The sequence below is a fragment of the Lissotriton vulgaris genome, chromosome 9 (genome assembly GCF_964263255.1).
Source record: "Lissotriton vulgaris chromosome 9, aLisVul1.2, whole genome shotgun sequence".
Lineage (NCBI taxonomy): Eukaryota > Metazoa > Chordata > Amphibia > Caudata > Salamandridae > Lissotriton > Lissotriton vulgaris.
Window position 1 is genome coordinate 344,576,995 of NC_141697.1, and position 20,859 is coordinate 344,597,853.

Sequence of the window (20,859 nt, forward strand, 5' to 3'; positions counted from 1 at the left end):
GGAGAAACTTGCGCAACATCCGGAGCAGGCCGAAACAAGTGCCAGTGAGACCGATTATCTGAGAGCGCAGTGTTAGGCCATTATCGATCTTAATCCCTAGGTTTTTAGCCACCTGGGACGAAGCTGCTGGTGGAAACATGTTCTCTGGCCACCACACCTTCCAATCCGGATCTGAACTGCACCCAAAGAAGAGGACCTCGGATTTATCCGAGTTGCACTTGAGGCTGTTATGTTGGAACCAATTAAAAACAGCCCCAAGGCAACCCTGGATACTCTCTCCGTCGAAATCCTCACTACTCTCACAGGTAAAGAGGAGCTGGGTGTCATCGGCGTAGGAAACGATCTGAGCCCCGAAAGACTCCGCCAGAGCCGCCAGAGGGGTCATAAAGATGTTGAATAGAGTCGGGCTCAGCACTGAGCCCTGGGGGTCTCTGACACCCAATGGCGACATCTCGGCGGAGCAGGCAGAGGCCCAGACCGTTTGTCGACGGCCCGCCAAGAACGAACGAAACCAGCTGAGCACCGTCCCCCTTAGACTGATCTCAGAAAGTCTTGCGAGGAGACCCTCGTGGGGGACGGTGTCAAAGGCCGCCGACAGATCTAACATCACCAACATCACCTTGCCACCTGAATCCAGCACCTCCTTAACCGCCTCCGAAACTTCCAGAAGTGCTGTTTCGGTGCTAAGATTGGTGCGGAATCCGGATTGAGTGGGGTGCAGTAGATCATGAGACTCCAGATAATCGGCAAGCACCTTATGCACATGTTTTTCAAGAATCTTGGCGAAAGCGGGTAAAAGCGAAATAGGCCTGTAGTTCGCCAACACCTCCGTGTCCAGTCCGGGCTTTTTAAGCAAGGGGATGATCATCGCCTGCTTCCATATCTGGGGAACCACACCCTGCTCGAGAGAACAATTCAGCAGGGGGTTCACATATGGGTTAATGACTTCTGCCATTTTTGCCATAAATTTGGCGGGGCAGGCATCACGAGGTGAACCCGATTTCAGACAGGCCATCAAATCCAACGATGAAGCAGTAGAAAGAGGGGGAAAGACTGCCAGAACCGGGCCTGCACTGGACAAGACGGCCGGTGCATCCTCCGCTTGGCAGGGCGCCACTGGCTCCTGCAAGGGGAAGGAGTCCTGGATCAGCCTGATCTTAGAGGTAAAAAAGTTAGCAATCGCTCTGACCCAAGACTCTGGGGGGGGAGTCTGACTCGACGAAGCACGTGAAGCCGTAAACTCCCGCACAATGGCGAATAGCTCCTTACAAGAGTTTGAGGCAGCTTCAATTTTCCTCGCGAAATAACCTTTCTTCTCGGAGAGGATGTCTCGATGATAAGCTTTTACTAAAGACCTGTAGGCAAGTTTGGCCACCGGGTCATATTTCGCGCGCCATACTCTTTCAGCCACCTTGCATTGCCGACGTAAAGCCACCAGCGCTTCCGTGAACCAAGGGGCAGATGCCCGTTTATCTAAATTGCGGGGGGGGCCTCACAGGAGCAAGATCATCAAGCCTCTCCAGGAGCCATGCTTGCAGCCGCTCTACATCCCCGTCTAAGTCCCCTGTCAGGATGCAGGGATGAGCCGCACATGCCTGTGCCAACAGTTCCGGAGTGACCCGATGGAGTGCCCTAAATCCCTGGGTAGCCTGCCGAAGGGCACAAGAGGATTTCCTTACCTCCGAGATATAATATTTGATCAGCCTGTGATCCGACCATAACACCTGAATAGGTGCATGAATCTCTATGGGGGTGGTTGAGAAAATCAAATCCAGGGTATGGCCCTTCTCATGTGTCGGTCATAATGATAGGGCGCCAGGCCGAGAGGGGCTGTTACATCCAACATTTTTATCGTGTTGGCATCCATTTCGTCGTCCATATGGACATTAAAGTTGCCAGCGACTATGCAATGCTCCGACTTAAGTATCAGTGATGAAGTTACCGACTGGAGCTCTTCAAAGAAAGTGCCCGTAGGCCCTGGAGGTCTATACACAAGGAGACCTTTCACAGATTGGTGCGGCGATAAAACAATGGAAAAGGCGAGAGATTCACAACCCTTTATCGCATCCGAGGGAATGATGGTGCAAGTGGCACTTTTATTTACTATCAGTGCCATCCCGCCCCCACGCCCCTTCAGTCTATCCTGCCTGAAGATGTTATAATCAGGAGGGATAGCTGCGGCAATATCTGGGTTGGAGGACTCACCAAGCCACGTCTCGGTGAGCATCAGGAACAAAGGTCTTTCTGTGTCCAACAGATCATATATGTCCATTGCATGGCGACTAAGAGATCTAGTATTTAGCAGCAAACAAAGATGTTTAACACTAACTACCTCCCTGCACGGAACGCAGGCCAGATATTTCTGAGGCCGCCAGCCACACTCAGGGCATCGACTCTTACCCTTGTGACGAGATGGAAATACCGTGCAACAGGAGCCTCTGGACCGTTGCAAGGAGCGGAGCTCCTGACCCGAGTAGTGCAACATGCTAGTCAACACATTGCACAAGACGAGCCGCCAGATCCAAGTCCAGGCCATCGCCTCGGAAGCCTCCGGGACGCTGACGGGCGCAGACGGGCAGGACTCTGGCACGACTCGGGCACAGGGAAGGCACGACCGCTGCGCGAAACCGCTGCGCTCCCCAGGGAGCTTTAAGTAGGCGTCCCTCTGGCTGTACAGAGCGCTAGAGCGCTCGCAACTGGCGTCCCCTGCGCCTCAGCACCACTCCAATATGGCGCCCAAAGTTCCCCGCCACCACCCGGGAACCGAACCCGCCAAACCAGCAAATTGTGCATGTAAGGGGCCAGAAGTATTCCCGTTAAAAGCAGGGGCTAACTAAATAAAAGTAAAGAAAATATCACAACAGGTAGAGTTAAAAAAGTAGCAGCGCGATGGTCAAGCACCCAGCGCGATATGGTGTGCAAATTTAAATCAATCGACCCACCGGATTGGTCGCCTTAAGTAGGCGTCCCTCTGGCTGTACAGAGCGCTACAGTGCTCGCAACTGGCGTCCCCTGCGCCTCAGCACCACTCCAATATGGCGCCCAAAGTTCCCCGCCACCACCCGGGAACCGAACCCGCCAAACCAGCGGTGCGGGAGACAATTATTGTGCAAGTAAGGGGCCAGAAGTATTCCCGTTAAAAGCAGGGGCTAACTAAATAAAAGTAAAGAAAATATCACAACAGGTAGAGTTAAAAAAGTAGCAGCGCGATGGTCAAGCACCCAGCGCGATATGGTGTGCAAATTTAAATCCTATACTATACTATACTATTTTAATGCTTTTAGGACAATTTAGAGAGCAAAGATGATCAACGGCCAGGAATTTGTACTTAAAATGCTAAGATGTTGTAGGAAGCTGGATCTTTATATGATATACCACTTGGTGATTATATTTACAAAGAGTCTAGAGATTCCCCAGAAGTGCACAGGGCTCAATGTAAACCCAAAGTGCTGTATGTGGTAGTGTGATCGAGCAGCCTTAGGTCTAATACAGAGGAGTATAATACGTTTGTTATCCACACAGTGATTAACCTGTTATCAGCTGTGTAAATTGCGCCGTGGTGCGGGTGATTTCTTGCGCGGGCGGGGCGCGTTGGCCAACGGATGTGCGCAGCACTATGGAGGTAGTGCTCGCAACGGCCCTTGGCCGAAGGGTGCAGCAAACAGGTTGATAAAATAAACTCGACTCAAAAAGGAGATCCACATCAGTTTTAAAAAAACAAGCTTCTTTCAAGATTATTTTAAGAGCAAGAGGTATGCAAAAAAGTAAGTACGATTATCAGGAAAAATGCTTTACACTTTAAAAAGGGTACACAGTGCAATTTTCAGGTTTGCAATGTTAACCGATAGGAGGAAAACAAGAATGCACTTTTGCAGGTAAGTACACAAATACAGTCTCATGGGTCTGGGTTCAACATCAGGCAAGGTTCAAATGAGCACCATGACTGCACCGCCAGTGGCACAGGTGCGGCCGGGTGCAGAGGTCAAATTGGGGTCAGGTGGCCAATGTTAAAGGGAGACGGGGTAATTGAAGTTGTGCTGCTCACAGGTGAGTAAAGTGGTGTCAAGGGCAATCTCCTGGAGTTAAGGTAGGTACAGGGGGGGGGCCCAAAGCAGCACCAAACTTACACCATCAGCAGAACAGGGGCGGCCGGGTGTAGATTGCCAACACAGCGTTGGGCACCCAATGCAGTTTAGTGGGGGGATCGGTCTTAAAGAAAGGCTGTGGGCTCAGGCAAGAAGGCCGGGCAAAGAAAACCCACAACTGCCCAGGTAAATAGAGATGCTAGGGGACGTAGGGCCACTGTCCGTCAAGCTCCCCAAGGCCCAGGAACTTTGGGAGCAGGGTGTCGTAAAAGTCTTATCGGGCAGGTCACGTCAGGGGGTGTCTTCGAGTTGAAGCTGCAGGCTTCTAGGTGGAGTCCGGCAGGGCTCAGCCCATGGTGGACTCTTGCTTAGAAGTGCTGGGGAGCCTTCACAAGACCAGTGGGCCGCTTGGACCCGGCCCATGGGTGTCGGGTGCAGACATGGGTCTTGCAATGGTTTTGCAATTCCCCAAGGTAGAGTTCTTTGTTCTTTAAAGATGGTTTCTTCTGGACAGGTCCGCTGTCCTGGGGAGATCGTGATCATTGTGGAAGGCAGGCAGTCATCTCAAGAATTTGGAGGTCGCTGGGCTGCAGGACACGTCGTCTTTTGGCGCAGGCTGGTCGAGCGCTGCAGACAGACCAGAAGGGCTGGAGCCAAGTCAGTTGGTGTCTGTAGACTTCTCTGCTGGTGCATCACTGTAGTGTTCCGCTCTTCTTGGGTCGTCAGGTACCTGATTTCAGGGTCTGGAGGTGCCACCTGAATACTAGATTAAGGGGCATGACATGGAAGTGCCCGGTAGGGACTAGTGGGTCTCTCATGTGGAGTGACTACACCCACTATTTTGCTGCCTTCCTGTGGGAGGAGGGCATAGCCCTAACCCCGATTGGATAAGTCCCACCATCTTCAAGATGGTGGGCACTGGAAAATGTGCTTCACTTTGCCTCTAGCACCTGAGGGGTGTAGTTGGCAAAGAGTGGCACACCTCCTTTCCTCACTAGGTTTTACCATCTGTTCTTCCACCAAAAGTGGGTGTTTAAGCTGGGGGCTGCCATCTGCTGCCTTTGAAGCTTTCCTCTTGAGCACTGTGCTCATCCTGGGGGAGGAGGTGTGGCACCTCTGCCCAGGATGGGCTTAGTTTCTGGCCTCAGAGAGCAGGGGCGTCAGAAAAGTCTTATCGGGCAGGTTGTGGTCAGGGGAGTCTTCGGTTGAGGCTGCCGGAGTTGAGGTAGAGTCCAGCAGCAGTCAGCCCATGGAGGACTCTGGCTCAGAAGCGCTGGCGAACCTTTCCAGGAACCGTGGGCCACATGTACTTGGGCTGTGCGCGTAGGGTGCAGAGGTAGTTACAGAGGTTGTTTCACTGTTCCTTGAGGCAGAGTTCTTTTTCTTTAAAGTTGTTTTTTTCTGGCCAGCTCTGCTGTCCACAGGAGATTTAGAGTCTTTGTTGAAGGCAAGCAAACCTCCCAGAGTTTTGGAGGTCGCTGGGCCTGCAGGACGCATCGACTTTTGTAACAAGGGTGAAAGGCAGCAAACAGGCTGGCAGGACTGACGCAGATTCAGTCACTATTCCTTCTTTCTTGCTGGTGCATCCCTTCGGCGTCTGGATTTTGTAGGTCACCTGGAATCTGATTCAGAGTCTGGGGGTACAACCTAAATACTAGATTTAAGGACGTTATAGGGTAGTGACAGATGGGGACCAATGGGTTTCTTACCTGGGGTGTCTAGACCTTTGAAGCTTCCCTCTCGAGCAGGGTGCTCATCCTGGGGGAGTAGGTATGTGTGTATGACACCTCTGCCCAGGATGGGCTTTATTTCTGGCCTTAGAGAGCAGGGGCTCTCGTCCCAGGGGTCCAGAAACATGCCTGGTGGTGGATGGCTGCTTAAAGCCAGTCAGAGACCACACCAGGGTTGGTAGGTAGGTTTTCAGGGGCACCCCTGTGATGCCCTCTTGGTACATCTGTCAGTAAACCCCACACTTGCATCAGTATGGGTTTATTGAGAGGAGTTGTTTTGTACCAAACACTCCTGGGTTCAGTAAAGCCATCATGGTGCTGGCTAACTCGAGTTGTCGAGTTCCCAGCCAATGTATTCTCTTTGACGTCGCTGGCACCTACAATACTAAGAATAGACTTAACTATTGTAGGGGCATATCTACTCATGCAGATATTCCCTCACCTGAGATATAGTGCGCCCTTCCTCACAGCTTGTAAGGCCTGCTGGAGGGGTGACTTACCCATACATTAGGCAGTTCTGCTTTGACAAGGCACACAGGCAGTGTGCCATGTTGACATTGTCATTTCTGTCTGCACCAAGGCATGCAGGCTGCAGTGGCAGTCTGCATGGCATTGGTGACAGGTCCCCAGGGGACCCTCTTCAGTCCCAATGCCCTAGGTACCAGGGATACCATTTACTAGGGAGCTACATGGGGGGGGGGGGTCTGAAGTTGCCAATTGTGGTACAGTTTTAGGGAAAGAACACTGGAAAGTTGCATCAGAAGCCAAGCACAAAGTGTGTGGGTGTGGTCCTGCAACAGAAACCCACTTTCCCACACATGTGCTAAATAGTGCTGGATAATCACAGTAGCAGTACTATAAAAATACTGTTACATCAGGCGCAAAGCAGTGGAAAACTAGATGGGTAGGATAGGTGAAGTTCAGTGTAGAGTCGTCAAGCATTGGTGGAAAGACGCAGCTTTTAACCGCATCGTATTTACTGAGTTCGTCTATCAGCTCGCCCAAACTATTTTCGTTGTTGGACAGATTTGAGGCTTACACACTCTGAGCACCTCATGAATAGAATTCATGATACCAGCGCACGCCAGGCTCATAGCCCTTTGACCCTGAGGAGATGGTTGTTAGATTGAGTTCCTTAACAGTTTGCCTCAGTTTATCCTCATTGTCCAAAATGTTGGGTAAGCATCATTCAGGAGGCTGCCTGTATTGCTCGTATCCCTTGTTTAATCAGGAAACGGCAAAGAAACCGTCTACGGTCGCCGGTATGCACGGGACAGAGTAGTGTGGTATAGACTTCTGGAACAAGCCAAAGAGATGTCGGTTATTACTGAAGGAGCGGCTTGCCCATGGAGGGAGAGGATTTAATGAGGAGAAGATGTCCTTACAAATAAGGTAGAATTAAACTGTGTAGTATAAGGAGAATATATCAGAAATATATTTTTAAACTCATCTTTTAAGGTAGCTCCTAATAACAAGGTCCGCATGGTTTCTGCTCCTGAGGTTCCAATGATTCAATTCAAAAGGTTCCTTATGAACTGATATGTTTAAAGCTATTTTGAACAGCTAGTGGGGGAGAATTCGTTTCCAGAGGGCTGCTGAGCTTCAGCAAGAGTGAACTTCCAATGATTTTGAGGCACCAAGTTATTCAATAACACTTCCAGACAAATTAGGTTCTTCAGTGAGCCTTCTTTTGTGGTATGTGCTGAGTGCATATATTTGAGGACGATCGTTTTCTGTACTAGAAACTGGTTGCTTGGCATGAATCCCAGGCTAATCTGAGCTGGAGAGGCGAGATGAGGGGGCTTAAACAGTGATCTGAAAACAGCACTCTAGGCATTGTTCATAAAGCCGCCTAGTTCCCTGTGAAAGCTTCCATGCCATACCCCAATGTGGGGATGAGTTTGGCCTCCGCTATCTTCAACAGAGGTTCAAGGGCAGGCTGTTTTGTTCATTTGAAGATATTATGAAAGGCAAATTGTAGTCAAGCAGATTTTTTTAGTTTGAGTCAAGTGGCCTCCTTTATCGTCCAGCCAGAATCCCAGATATTTATATTTGTTTACTCTAGCCTGGTGGTTGTTGGCCAGATGTCAAATTCCGTCTTTTTTCCTTTTGCGGCATAATATTACGAGGTTTGTTTTTTTCGAAATTTACGGTCATTTCATTTGAGCTGTGCTGATGTAGAACATCAATCAGCCTTTGAAACTCCATCGCCGTTCGATTTAGGATTACGTCATCAGTTTAGAGCAAGGATGCGATAGGTCGATTGTCGAGTTTAGGTGCATTGGTGGTTACTGAATCCAATGCCGGTGTCAAATCACACATAAGCAAGTTAAAAAGGACTGGGACTAAAACACACTGTTGCTTATCTCCTTGCTCCATTTTATCTTTTCAGAGACTGCTGAGTTATTTCCCAGTTTTACTCTGGCCAAGTGTCAGAGTAGAGCCGTTTAATGCCACGAAGTAATGCCTTAGGGATATCCCAGGCCTTCTGCTTTGACCAGAGCATTTTGTGTTTGACATGATCAAAAGTCTTGCTGTAAACTGCAAAGCAACAATAAAGAAGCTGTTTTTTCCTTATCTTCTATACCACCAGTATCTGATGGCCACAAAGTTGTCGGTGGTGCCCAACATCATGGAATAAGACTTGATTACGTTGATCAGTAGATTGAACAGAAGGTGTAATCTAAGACAGCTGATCTCTTAGAAAATGTGTTGAATGAGATGCTTGATCTTCAGGGAAGCACCTATTCAGTACACTTGAGGACAGCCCCTCTAAGGCAGCAATCAGAGTGTGACCTATGGAGTCTGATCTTTGTGGAATTGTTACCTGCAATGAAATCAACCACAGAGAGTCCACTTTTTCGATGGGGAAACTGCGAAAAGGGAGGAGGACACTACTTTTTAGTCTATGCAAAGCATGTAATCTACAGCAGCCTTTGCTGCAAAATGAAAATGTTACTTACAGGTAACAATCGTTTGGCAGCCTCTTCTACTGTAGATTCATATGCGCTTTCGCAAGCCGTGTAAAATGTCCTTACATTCTTCTTTTAAACCTCTTTTTCATCTTTTCTCAATCCGGCCGGTGTAGGGAGGAGACCACGGCGTTTAATCTATGCACAGCATGTGATCTATCTCAGCCCATGCCGCCACCTGAAAATGGTACTTACCTGTAACAATCAGGTTTAGGGTGACCAACCGTCCGTAAATTTCACGGACCGTCCGTAAATTGGACCTCACGTCCGTTGTCCGTGAGGATCCTTTTTACGGACGCCTTTTGTCCGTAATGTTGGCCTTGCAGGGAACAGAGCTGTTCCCTGTGAGAGGCCTCTGCTCCCTGATGGGACGCCTCGCACTCCACCTCGGAGCACAAGAGCAGCCCCACCCCCCATTGTCATTCTGTATGGGCTGATGATGGCCACATACAGAATGACAATGGGCCGTCTGAGGTGTTACTGCATGCAGTGGGCCTCCTCCTGCCTTGGTCTAGGGCAGCGTATTTTGTTAGATGATAGGAATGTGCAAACACGCAAATAAATGCTGCTACAGAATCCAGTTCATTCAAAGAAGCTGGTGAAACACGTTGAAAAGAAGAGGCTCGGGCTAGAGTGCTTTCAGTCTCATCATTTTAGAAAAGTACTGTTTAAATATTATTTTCAACAAAGCCATGGTTGCAGCATTTTTATTTTATGCATCTAACAGCCATTTACAAAGCCAATAGTTCTGGCTTGTTGTAGGTGTAACATTACTTGTTATTTATCTGGATACAATGACAGAAGAGGCAAAATACCAGTCTGGCGGCACACTATGCTAAACACAGATTTTTAGCTTAGGTGTTTTAAGCCACGCTCTTAATTACATCGAACACCCCCTTTTAAGAGACCCTCCCCCTTTTTTTATACCATTTAAAGCCCTGGAAACAACACCATGTCACAGTCACCTCATGGCATGTATGGCACTGTGCATCATGCATAACTCCCACTTTTTCAGATTACCGATGTGCAGGGGCATAGTGAACACTTCCCCACCCCACCCCTTGCTTAAGGAACTACAGGGAAGGTGACATTATTGATGGGCCTCTTCTGTCTGGAACTCTGCAGACAAAGGCTCAGCTCATAATTAATATGAAAACGTGGGCGAGTGAGTAAGTGAAAGGATGGCTGGATGGATTGCTGAATGGATGATTGAAAGGGTGAATAGATGGATAATTAGCGAAAGGATGGATAGATGAGTGAAAGGGTGGATGATCGGTGAGTGAATGGGTGGATGGATGAGAGAAAGGGTGGATGAGTGATAGGGTCAATGGATGGATTCATGAGTGGATGAGTAGAAGGATGGATGGAAGGATGGATGGCTAAGTGAAAGGGTCAATGGAGAGAGAAAGGAAGGATGGGTGGATGGGTGAAAAGGTGAATGGTTGGAAGGATGAGTGACCGGGTGAATAAATGAAAGGATAGCTGGATGGGTGAAAGGATAAATGGCTGGATGGAAGAGTGGATGGATTAGTGTACGAATGGATAGGGTGAAAAGGTGGGTGAATGGATGAGTGAAAGTGTGGATGGAGGGATGGATGCGTGAAATGATGACTGGAAGGATACACAATGGATAGGTTTGCAAATGTATGAATATGTTAGGATATAAATGGGATTACTTATATACTATGCGCGACCTCCTTTAATGTGTCTGTAAAACCTATCTTTTGTCCCGAAATTTTGTCCTGAATTTTGACTCCCTGTCCTGAATTTTTGTCCTGAATTTTGACCCTTTATCCTGAATTTTTACACTCACTGTCCTGAATTTGCACCCATGACAGTTGGTCACCCTAATCAGGTTGCAGACGTTTAGTACTGCATTCACGTCTGCTCTCCCTCCCCCCCAGCCCCCCCCCCCCCCCATGCGAGCATATGTTCAGACGTTTCACATCAAAGTCGTATCTTTGTTCTGTTGCATTGTGGCTGTTGGGGAGGGATTTTCTTGAGAATTAAACATTTTACGTCATAGGGAAACAACGTACAACATCCACACCCAACACTAGATGGCAGTGTGTCTTTAAAGCATGTACAACACTACTAGCTGCAAAACCACTGTAAATTGTAAGTAACTTTTCCGTCCCTGTCTGTAACAGCTCTCTCCTAAAACTGTGAACTGAATGTGGTCTGCCTAAGCTCATAGGGCCTCATTTTCAACTCCTACATGTGTGAGCTCAGATTTTATTTCATGGAAAATACTGCTTTGATAGTATTAACTTCTTTGATGAAAGTTATTAATATTCATGCCTTGACAGTTGAAGAAGTCACAGGGTGTTTTCTAAAGGCTCATCCTGCCTGTGGTTGTTTCCAACATCATCTAAATATTCAGTCTGCTAGTTTTTGCCAAAATCTGTCTAATCCAACTGAGAAGATTGTACACACTTAGTTCATCAAGAGATTCTCCATCTATTACTTAAGAAAAGCCAAGACTTGCATTATTATAGGCATCTCGCCCACCTTTAGTCCAGGAAATATAACATAAGGTATGTCATGCTGGCTTTGTCGAGTGTTTTGTTGCTTGCATCAAGCTAAGATAACAAAGCAAACCACACCCTTGGAGTTTGTATTAGAACCTATACTGCCAAATGAACGATAGTGACTGCAGCTGTTCTATAGAAGGTGCAATTGATTGAAGTCTCCTAGGCCGTGCACTAGTGCACATATTCAAGGATCATTCAAACAACTCCATGGGAAACAACCTCTAACAGGCCACTTACTTTGTGAGATCTTCTGGTAGGAATCCTATTCTAATCTTGTGATTATCCTCCACATAGTCATAACGTCACCTCATTGTTGGCTTGGTTTGTGTAACTGATTCCCTTTGTGCCAAGTCCTATGAGAGTAGCATTTGGCCCTAGAAAGTTTAAAGGCAGCAGGGTTCCTTTGTGTAAAATTCTGAACATGTTTTCGTTCCACGAAGGAGAATTTTTTTTTCCTGAATGTATGTGGCTTGATTTTGTTTCAATATATTATGGATGCCAGAGAGTCACTGTTACTATTCAGTCGTTTTTCATCAGTTTTTATAATTGATAGCATGTTCACTTTGGGGATAAAATCTGACGATTAAGGGATCTTATCTTTTCTTGCAGGTGCCCGCATGCGAAATGTTCCAATTCTTTTTGGTGATTCAGATACCAATGCAGCAGGAATGTACGGGAGAGTTCGCAAAGCTGCCAGTAGCATAGATCGGTTTAGGTAATTTAAAAAATGTTAATGCAATATGTTTCCTATAGTGGTTCAATTGAATGTAATGCCGGACTAACAGATAAAAGCAAGGCTAGGGAAATCCTTGTGCCCAATGTAATTTCAAACTAGAAAATGAGACCGCCTAGTGGATGGATAGTGGCACCTTGTCCCACACAGAAATTAACTGTAATGACTTGTGTGCCGAAAAATGTAGAAATTGGGCAGTACAACTTGAATGAAATGTGTCCACGATCTGGGTTGGTACTCACACCGTGTTAGACTTGGCATCTTTGGCCTGGTTTCCCCTGACCTTTTTTTGCCTCTACCTCCTGTATTTTTGATGCTGTGCAGGATTTCGTTTTTTCTGACTTAGATGCTTTGGACACTTTGCCACTGGACGCGCCAGCCAAAATACTTGACCATGTACCTGAGGATCTTCGTGCCTGTTTTCCCGCATTGTCCTCCCATTCCCCCCACGGACCGCACGCCGCCAAGGACTACAGCCCCCAGAAGGCAGTTCGGTCTCGCGAGAGGGGCGTCGACAGCAGCAAGCAGCCAGGACATAAAATTCACAGGGAGCTCCCACGGCACGGGACGCTTCAGCCGAAATAATTGACCACGTACCTGAGGATCTTCGTGCCTGTTTTCCCGCATTGCCCTGGACTGGTGGGGCCTGCCGCACTCTTTCCCATTCCCCCCACGGACCACACGCCGCCAAGGACTACAGCCCCCAGAAGGCAGTGCGGTCCGGCGAGAGGGGCGCCAACAGCAGCAAGCAGCCGGGGCATAAAATTCACAGGGAGCTCCTGCGGGACGCGTGCGGGCCAAGGGCGGGCCCGTCTGTGCCCGTCGTAGCCAGGAGGAGACTGGGCTGGGCCACGTCCCTTTCATCTCTCCTGTTCATCCTGGAGGACTCGCTGGTGGACTTGGTCAGTGACTTTTTGACTGGTAGTGTACATCTATAATCCAGGATCATTATATTGGTGTTTATAAATATAAGCATTTTACGCTCTGGGGGGCTGTGAATTGCAACTCGTAATAAGTGTAAGATTAACGGTCTGAGTAATTGAGGGTTATGGCCACAAAACGAAATCTTGTGGGTCAGAAGGTAGGGGGGGTATTGGTAGGCACATTGGATGCCTTTCTATCCAGGGCTGAATCCGTGCTTCAGCACGAGATCCAGCTCACGGAAAAAAGATTATCTTTGTAAATGTAAATGTAATGTAAATGTAAATGTAAATTGATACTTCTATAGCGCACTACTCACCCGCAAGGGTCTCAAGGCGCTTGTACGAATACCGCTGTGGAACCCATCCTGGCTTTCCCTGTGAGTCGTCCACTCCTGGGCACCCCCAAGGTGGAGGCCAGGCATCCTTAGCGTTGTGGGGGCCGTTGTGGAGATTAAGCAAGCTATTGCCCAAAGTTGCAGAGTGGAACTCCATGATTGGAATAGGCACGAGGCGAGAATTATCAGGTCCGTGGAATTTTGATCCCAAGACCCGCCAAGGCAGGGAATTGAGCCCTGGTCCCGGGCTAGACCTCTGCATCAGGGTCAGCCGCTCTAACCATTGAGCCACACTTCTCCACCTCCACATCTTTAGGAGCCTATGTAGAACAAAAAAGATCATCTTTGGGGGCCATAAGAATGGCCAAATCATCTATGGTAGCTATCCAAGCCCCACGCCACCCAAACATAGACCCTACTGAAAACCTGCAAGGTAGCATGGCCGATACGACCCAGAGCTTGGACCTAGAACGGGGAAATGTCCCCGATTTTTATGCTATGGAGGGCATTAACTCCCCGAGATTGTCCTCACATGGTGCTATACATGGTCCCGCAGTGGACCTTAGTAACTTGCAGAACCCAGATTCCCCTTTGGCTCAAGCCCCACCCCACGCCCAATCCCACCCCCCTATTAATACTGGGGCAGCTCGAGATGATACTAGGCCCAAGAGACTTGCAAGGGACAGCATCGGGCGGCGGGTGGCTCAGGGGAACCTTTGGCGAAGCTTACCAGGGGTTGCCTAGCCACGAGGTATAAAAATAAAGACAAAGGAAATAATAAGCACCAAAAAGAAAAGTCGCCCCCAATATCTGAGCCTGGTGTGCCCCCATCCATTAACCCTAATGTGATTGAGCTGGGGGATATAGGGGACAACCAGGTTTATTGAGAACAAATGGAAACATTAATTTTAACTATCCTCGCACCGTTTTGGACCAAGTTAGGGGCTATAGAAGAAAAAGTTGCCCTCCTGGCAAAAGGTGTTTAAGCAAGGGTAAACACGGACATATTGAATGTTGCAGGGGAGGGTTGTGTTCCTACAACAGGTTTGGGGAATAAAGGATCAAGCAGGATTCAAAACAAGGCTTTGACCCATGCTGTTGTGGATAGTGTTAATGGATCAACGTGTATTCCAACTCCCCTAGCCCAGGATACAAGCTTAAATCCTGGGGGGCAGCCCCTAATACCTGGTATCACACTTCAGGGGTCAGGCCGGCAGGTTATCCCGCCGTGCGCGGGTGCTCATAATTCGCAAATGCCAAGGGATTTGCCCGGGGCACTGACTGTTTCCCCGGCGTGTCCTGGTGGTGGTCACAGTACAACAAATAACGCATTGCTTAAACCTGCGCGAGACATCATAGACCTTCCACCAGCGGCTAGTCCCCTCGTTGTAGTCCTGGCTGGTGTTCCCCCGTTGAGATCGGATCAACCCGAATCTTGGACCCAGCTAAAAAATAAAACTGTGGACTGGTTAACCAGACACAAAGGTTTTAGGCTTCCCTTGACCAATAATATCCTGATGGTGCGTAGAGTTGCATGGGTTGGTCAATCGCAAAAAAAGATAGGGGGGGGGACTGCGTTATTGTTAACTTTCGAAGTTCTGTAGTTGCCCAAATGATTCTTAAAGCCCATGAACATCATTTTCCCTCTGCTACATCTATTGCGGCTCTCCCACAGGGGTATTTTTATAGGCCCCCGTTGAGACCCCAAGGGGAGCTTACCCCTCCTATTGTGGTCTCAAATAGATTTGAGGCTCTGTCCAACCTAGATGATCAGGGCTGACTGCTACTAAATCATGTACCTTCAGAGGAGTTATCAATAAAGGGGACAGTGGTAGATAACGAATCCCCACTCACTATGTCCAATCCCGCATTGTTGGTATTACCCCGTATTGAAGAGCCCAATCCTACTGTCTTGGCAGACACCAAATTGAATCCCATGGGGCAGACTGCTAATTCTTTCTTGGAACATAGCCGGTTTGCGGTCAAAAAGGGGGGACACCAACTGGGAATCTTTCCTTTCTATCCATCACATCATTGCTCTGCAGGAAACCTGGGACTCAAATGATTCTTACTACTTGGACGGGTATTCCTCCTTTAGTAAAAAATACTGTACCAACGACTATGGGGAGATCTAGAGGGGGACTTTTGTTATTGATTAGCCTTAAACTATTCTATAAAACAAAGTTAATAGATACAAGTACACCAAATATTTTAGCAGTCGAATTAATAGGTGAAAACCTACCAAGCCTCTTAGTGGTTATTTTTAAAATTCTTTTACAAGAATTGACGATTTGGAGCACCTAAGATCTCTTGCTACCTTTTTGGATGATTATGAGGCCAATGATGATATGCCTCACCATTTAATAATCCTTGGTGATTTTAATACTCCTGTTTGTCCTACCAATTGTTTGCTAGGCCTAGAGGAGGAGTATGGCCCGCAGGGGCTAACTCATTTTGAACACCCGAAGTCTGGGGTTTTTCTAGAGAGTTTTTTATGTGTTTATAACTTGTTCTGCCCTGTACAGTCAGATACTTTGTCTCCTATTCCTACATATACTGGTCAAGGTCACCGAAGCATCATTGACTTTATTTTAGTTTCAGGCCCATTGATGGACCTATTAGGCACCTTTTGTGTAACTCATAGTTGCCGGAGTGATCATAACCCTCTGATTCTGGCCATTAACATTCAGGCCATTGAGAATGTTAAACCCCTGGTACTCCTATCCAATTTCAACATTTCCCCTAAAGACCAAGCTCGGAGGCTAAGATGGGAGGTAATCACTCCGGAAAGTTTTCATGATAAGCTATACAGAAGCTGTGTAGAGGACTTTAGTATATGTTTGAATAAGGTTTCTGATCCGTCAATAATCCTAGGTGCTTTGACCGCATCACGAGACAGGTAGCGGCCAATCTGACGCTCCACTGTAAATTAACCCCAAGAAACATAAAAATTGGTTTGTCCAAGGAAGCCAGTGCGCACACAGCTCTCTTGGGGGAGCTGAAAGAGACCCCAAGGGACGTTAATAGGGTTAAACAGGCTAGAAGAGCTTATAAAATTGCAGTTAAAACAAGAAAGACACAGTTGAGAGAAATGGCATGAGATGAACTCAGCCAAGTGAGCGTTTTGACCAGTAGCAAGATTTTGGAGAGTGGTTAATGGCCCAACGTTCGACGAGTCAACCAATTCTGTTAAAGATAATCTTATTCCTCCGGAAAGGTGGGTTGAACATTTTAGGGGCATATATACCGATGTGAGTCAGGGGCTGTCTAGTTGGCAGGGGGTTAATACCTACGCCTCAAATGTCGTGTTCTCAGATGGGGAAGTCACTGAGGCAATTATGTCAATCTCAAGGGGAAAGGCACCAGGCCCAGATGGTGTACCAGCCGATCTTTACAGGGCAGATCCTATTGTATGGGCCAAGATTTTAACCTTTGTTTTTAACGCAGCGACACAGGTCGGCTTTCCCCCATCTTGGGCTAAGGATGTAATTATTCCAATATTTAAAAAGGGCTCAAGAGAGGATCCGGCCTGCTATAGACGGATCTCACTCTTGGATTCTGCAGCCAAGATAATGGGGAAGGTCGTTCTTGCCCGTTTAACAGATTGGCTAGATAAAAATTGCATCATCTCTGATCTTCAGTACGGATTTAGGCAGGGAAAGGGCACGATGGGACAATGCCTTAATCTTCACCTAGTAAACACACGGTCGTGAAGCGTGGGGACATCCATTTGACATTTATGGATCTATCCACTGCTTTCGATCTTGTAAATAGGCAAAACCTCTGGGCTTCCCTTTACATCATTGGGCTAGAGCCGGCCTTGATTTCTTTTTTGACGGCCATTCACGAAAAGACCACTACTGTGGTCCGCTATAATGAGGACGGTAGCCTAACCGATGCATGGGCCGTCAAGCGAGGGGTGCGACAGGGGTGCATTTTGGCACCCCTGTTGTTCACACTTTACATTAATAAACTGGGGGACGCCTTGACTTCCTCCTGTAAGGATGTCCCAAGAGCTGGTACAACAATCTGCTCCATACATCCCAATCCGGTTTCCGTCCTAATTTTAGTACGGAAACGGCTTTGTTGGAGGTCACTGAGATCATCAGGGAGACCTTGGATGTCGGCGGTAGGGCCATGTTGGTCATGTTAGACCTTTCGGCGGCTTTCGACACCGTCCCCCATGAGGCGCTTTTAGTTAGGCTCTATGACATCGGCCTTAGGGGGACGGTGCTCAGGTGATTCACATCTTTCCTTGAAGGCTGCCGCCAGACGGTCTGGGTTTCCCAGAGTTCCGCCGAGATGCCGCCACTGGGAGTTGGGGTTCCACATGGTTCTGTGTTGAGCCCCACGTTGTTTAACATCTTTATGTCCCCTTTGGCGGCCCTGGTGGAGGCATACGGGGCCCAGATCGTCTCCTACGCCGACGATACGCAACTCCTCTTCACATGCGGGAAAGACCAGGAGTTTGATGGAGAGAGAATTCGGGACTGTCTTGCACTGGTCTTCGACTGGTTCCAGCGGAACAGTCTGAGGGCCAACTCAAGCAAGTCTGAGGTTCTATTCTTTGGTTGCGTCGCCGATCCGGAGTGGCAGCAATGGTGGCCGTCCGACATGAGCCCTCCTGCACAGTCTTCCTTGGTGGCTAAAAATCTGGGTGTCAAGCTGGACAACCAGCTGTCGCTGAGAACACATATTCTTGGTCTGGCTGGCACCTGTTACGGAATCTTGAAAATGCTCCGCAAATTCCTGCCCCTGTTGTCGGAGGAGCACAGGCGGATTACTGAGCAGGCTCTTGTTGGCTCAAGGCTAGACTATGCTAATGCCCTCTTTCTTGGCCTCCCTGATTACTTGGTTCAGCGCCTACAGGTGGTGCAGAACTCTGCGGCCCGGGCTATTCTCGGCCTGCGCAGACGAGCCCGAGCTTCCGGGCTGCTACAGGCGCTACATTGGCTGCCCATCCGGAAGCGGATTCAGTTCAAATCCCTGACCTTGATGCACAAAGCTCTGTTTGGATCAGGGGCTGGATATTTGCGGCGGAGACTGGCTTTCTATCGACCAGTCCGCTCCTTGCGTTCGGAATCCCTCTATAAAGCGGTGGTCTCGCGGGTGAGGAAGGCCCGCGCGGGAGGGCGTTCTTTCAGCTGCAAAGCCCCTCAGCTGTGGAATTCGCTTCCTCTTTCGCTCCGCAGCATTGCCAATCTGCTCCAGTTCAGGAAGAGCCTGAAGACCTGGCTTTTTAATCTTTAGGCTGTTTTTACCGTTTTCTTTGTTGTTTCTTCTCTCATTTTCGCTGTGTTGTGTTATTTTTACTCTGAGTTGCAGGTGGAAAGCGCCGGGACACTCCTTTCGAGTAGCCGTGCGCTATATAAAAGTCTCATAACATAACATAACATAACATAACATAACAAAATGTTCCCTGCATTACTGTACGCAGATGTTGCGGTTTTGGTAGCAAGGACGTCGCAAGGTTTACAATCTCTTTTAGATTGTTTTATTGATTTTATGGACTCTCTAGATTTATTTACAAACCTCAAAAAATCACATTCAACGTCAATCAGTACAGGTAGGGCAAAGAAGGTTACATTTTATTGTAAGGACTTGGAACTCACGAAAGTCCCTGCCATATCTAGGCGTTCTTCTTGACAAAAGACGATCGTGGGTTATGCAGCGTGCACATAAAAAGAATACCCTCGCCAGGGCTTCTGGGGCAATACTAGGGTTTGCAAGAAGAATAGGCTCTAAACTACTCCCGGCCCTTATGAAGATTTATAATGCCAAGTGCCTCCCAATGGTGACCTACGAGAGTGATGTATGGGGTTATACCGAGACTAGTGACATACAGGCAGTTAAAAATAACATTTTTCGCAGGTTGCTGTCGCTCCCAGCCTCCACTCCAATTTTTAATCTTCATGAGGACCTAGGTGCCCACTTTATCTCAGACCAGATTGCGGTTGCCCCACTACTGTGCTGGCTGAGAATTTGGGCACAGCCGTCACCTAACTTGAATCAGTTGATCATTCAGGACTGCGTGTCTCTAGACAAAGGACTTGATATCCCTTGGATCCGTTACATTAAGACACAAATGGATTCATTGGGCTGTCCTGACTTATTTTTTAAGTCCTAGAGCTCTCTGCAAGGCAGCCATTAGAGGCTTGAAGCACCAGTTCCTGAATAGATCGATGTTAATAAGGGAGGAAGGGGAACTAGCCAAACCCTCAGTGAGGAGCATTGTTCTGTTAAGTTTAGGTAGGCAGATGCAGCCATATCTAACTTACATAAATAAACCCTATTATTTATTCGCCCTAATTAGATTTAAGTAGAACATGGTGCTCTGGTTATTATCGTTCCCAAAAGGCTTTTTTAAAGAGGGGTCGCTGGGTCCCTGTCCTTGCGATAACTTCTCAGAGCAGAACACCCTCCATATGATGTTTTTCTGCGTTTTTTATGTTACGCTACGCAGGAAATTTATCTTACCACTGTTAAGAGGGTGCAACTTTGAGCAAGTTAGGCCAGCGTTAGCTTATTTGCAAATGCTGGGTTCCCCGGTTGTTTGTTTTGGGGTAGCCAGTTACATCATAGGGGCTATTAGGCAACGGAATAAACTTCAATTATAGTCTTAGCTTTCCTCATTTTAAGTACTCTAGGTAAAATCGACTTTTTTAAATGACGGATATTGGTGGGAATGTGTATTACACGATGGCCCATGGTCTTCTTGTGAATGGCATATGAATTGAAATGAATTTTTGTATTAATTATAATGTGTCATAGGTAGTATGCAATGTGATCTGTACTTTGATTTGTTTAAAATTTTAACCAAATAAAGTAATTTTTGACTTGAATAAACACTGCTTATCAGTGCCAAATTGCAAGTGCTCCCTGTGTATATTGTTATTACAATTGGTTCTCCCTGATTGGCATATTTGATTTACAGGTCAGTCCCTAGTAAAGTGCACTGAGTGTGCCAGGGCCTGTAAATCGAATGTTACTAGTGGGCCTGCAGCACTGATTGTGCCACCCACATGAGTAGCCCTGAAAAGGTATCTCAGACCTGCTACTGCAGTGTCTGTGTGCAGTTTTAGACTGCCATGTCGACCTGGCAAGTGCACCCACTTGCCACACCCTAAACTTCCCTTTTCTTACATGTAAGACACACCTCAGGTAGGCTCCAGGTACCCCCATGGGCAGGGTGCAGTGTATGTAAAAGGTAGGACATATACTGGTGTGTGTGGCATGTTCTGATATTGAAATAATGCCAATTTCGTTGTTCACGTTTAAAAGGACATCTGTCCCATAAGATAGAATGGGAGAAACTTCCCATTTGTACAAGATCGAAGAGTAAACTTTAGGCGCTCTCTGAACTCAGGATTTATTAACACATCTTTTAGTAAAGGCGTTTTTAAAATTGTGTATTGGAAAATGTAACTTTTAGAAAGTAGGCATTTTCTTATTTAACCATTCTGTGTGCCTCTGCCCGTTTGTGGATTGACTGTCTGGTTTTGGAGTGGCAGGGGGTGGGGATGTGCATTCACTGTAGACAGCCACTG

General features: G+C 47.6%; 1 protein-coding gene across 1 annotated transcript in view; it reads left to right on the plus strand.

The window, feature by feature from the left end:
- GOLGA5 (golgin A5) overlaps nt 1–20,859 on the plus strand; it is a 137,455-nt gene that overhangs the window by 91,245 nt on the left and 25,351 nt on the right. Inside the window, exon 11 of the mRNA XM_086937695.1 lies at nt 11,931–12,036. Coding sequence (XP_086793821.1) covers nt 11,931–12,036 — 106 coding nt within the window. The remainder of the gene's footprint in view (nt 1–11,930; nt 12,037–20,859) is intronic.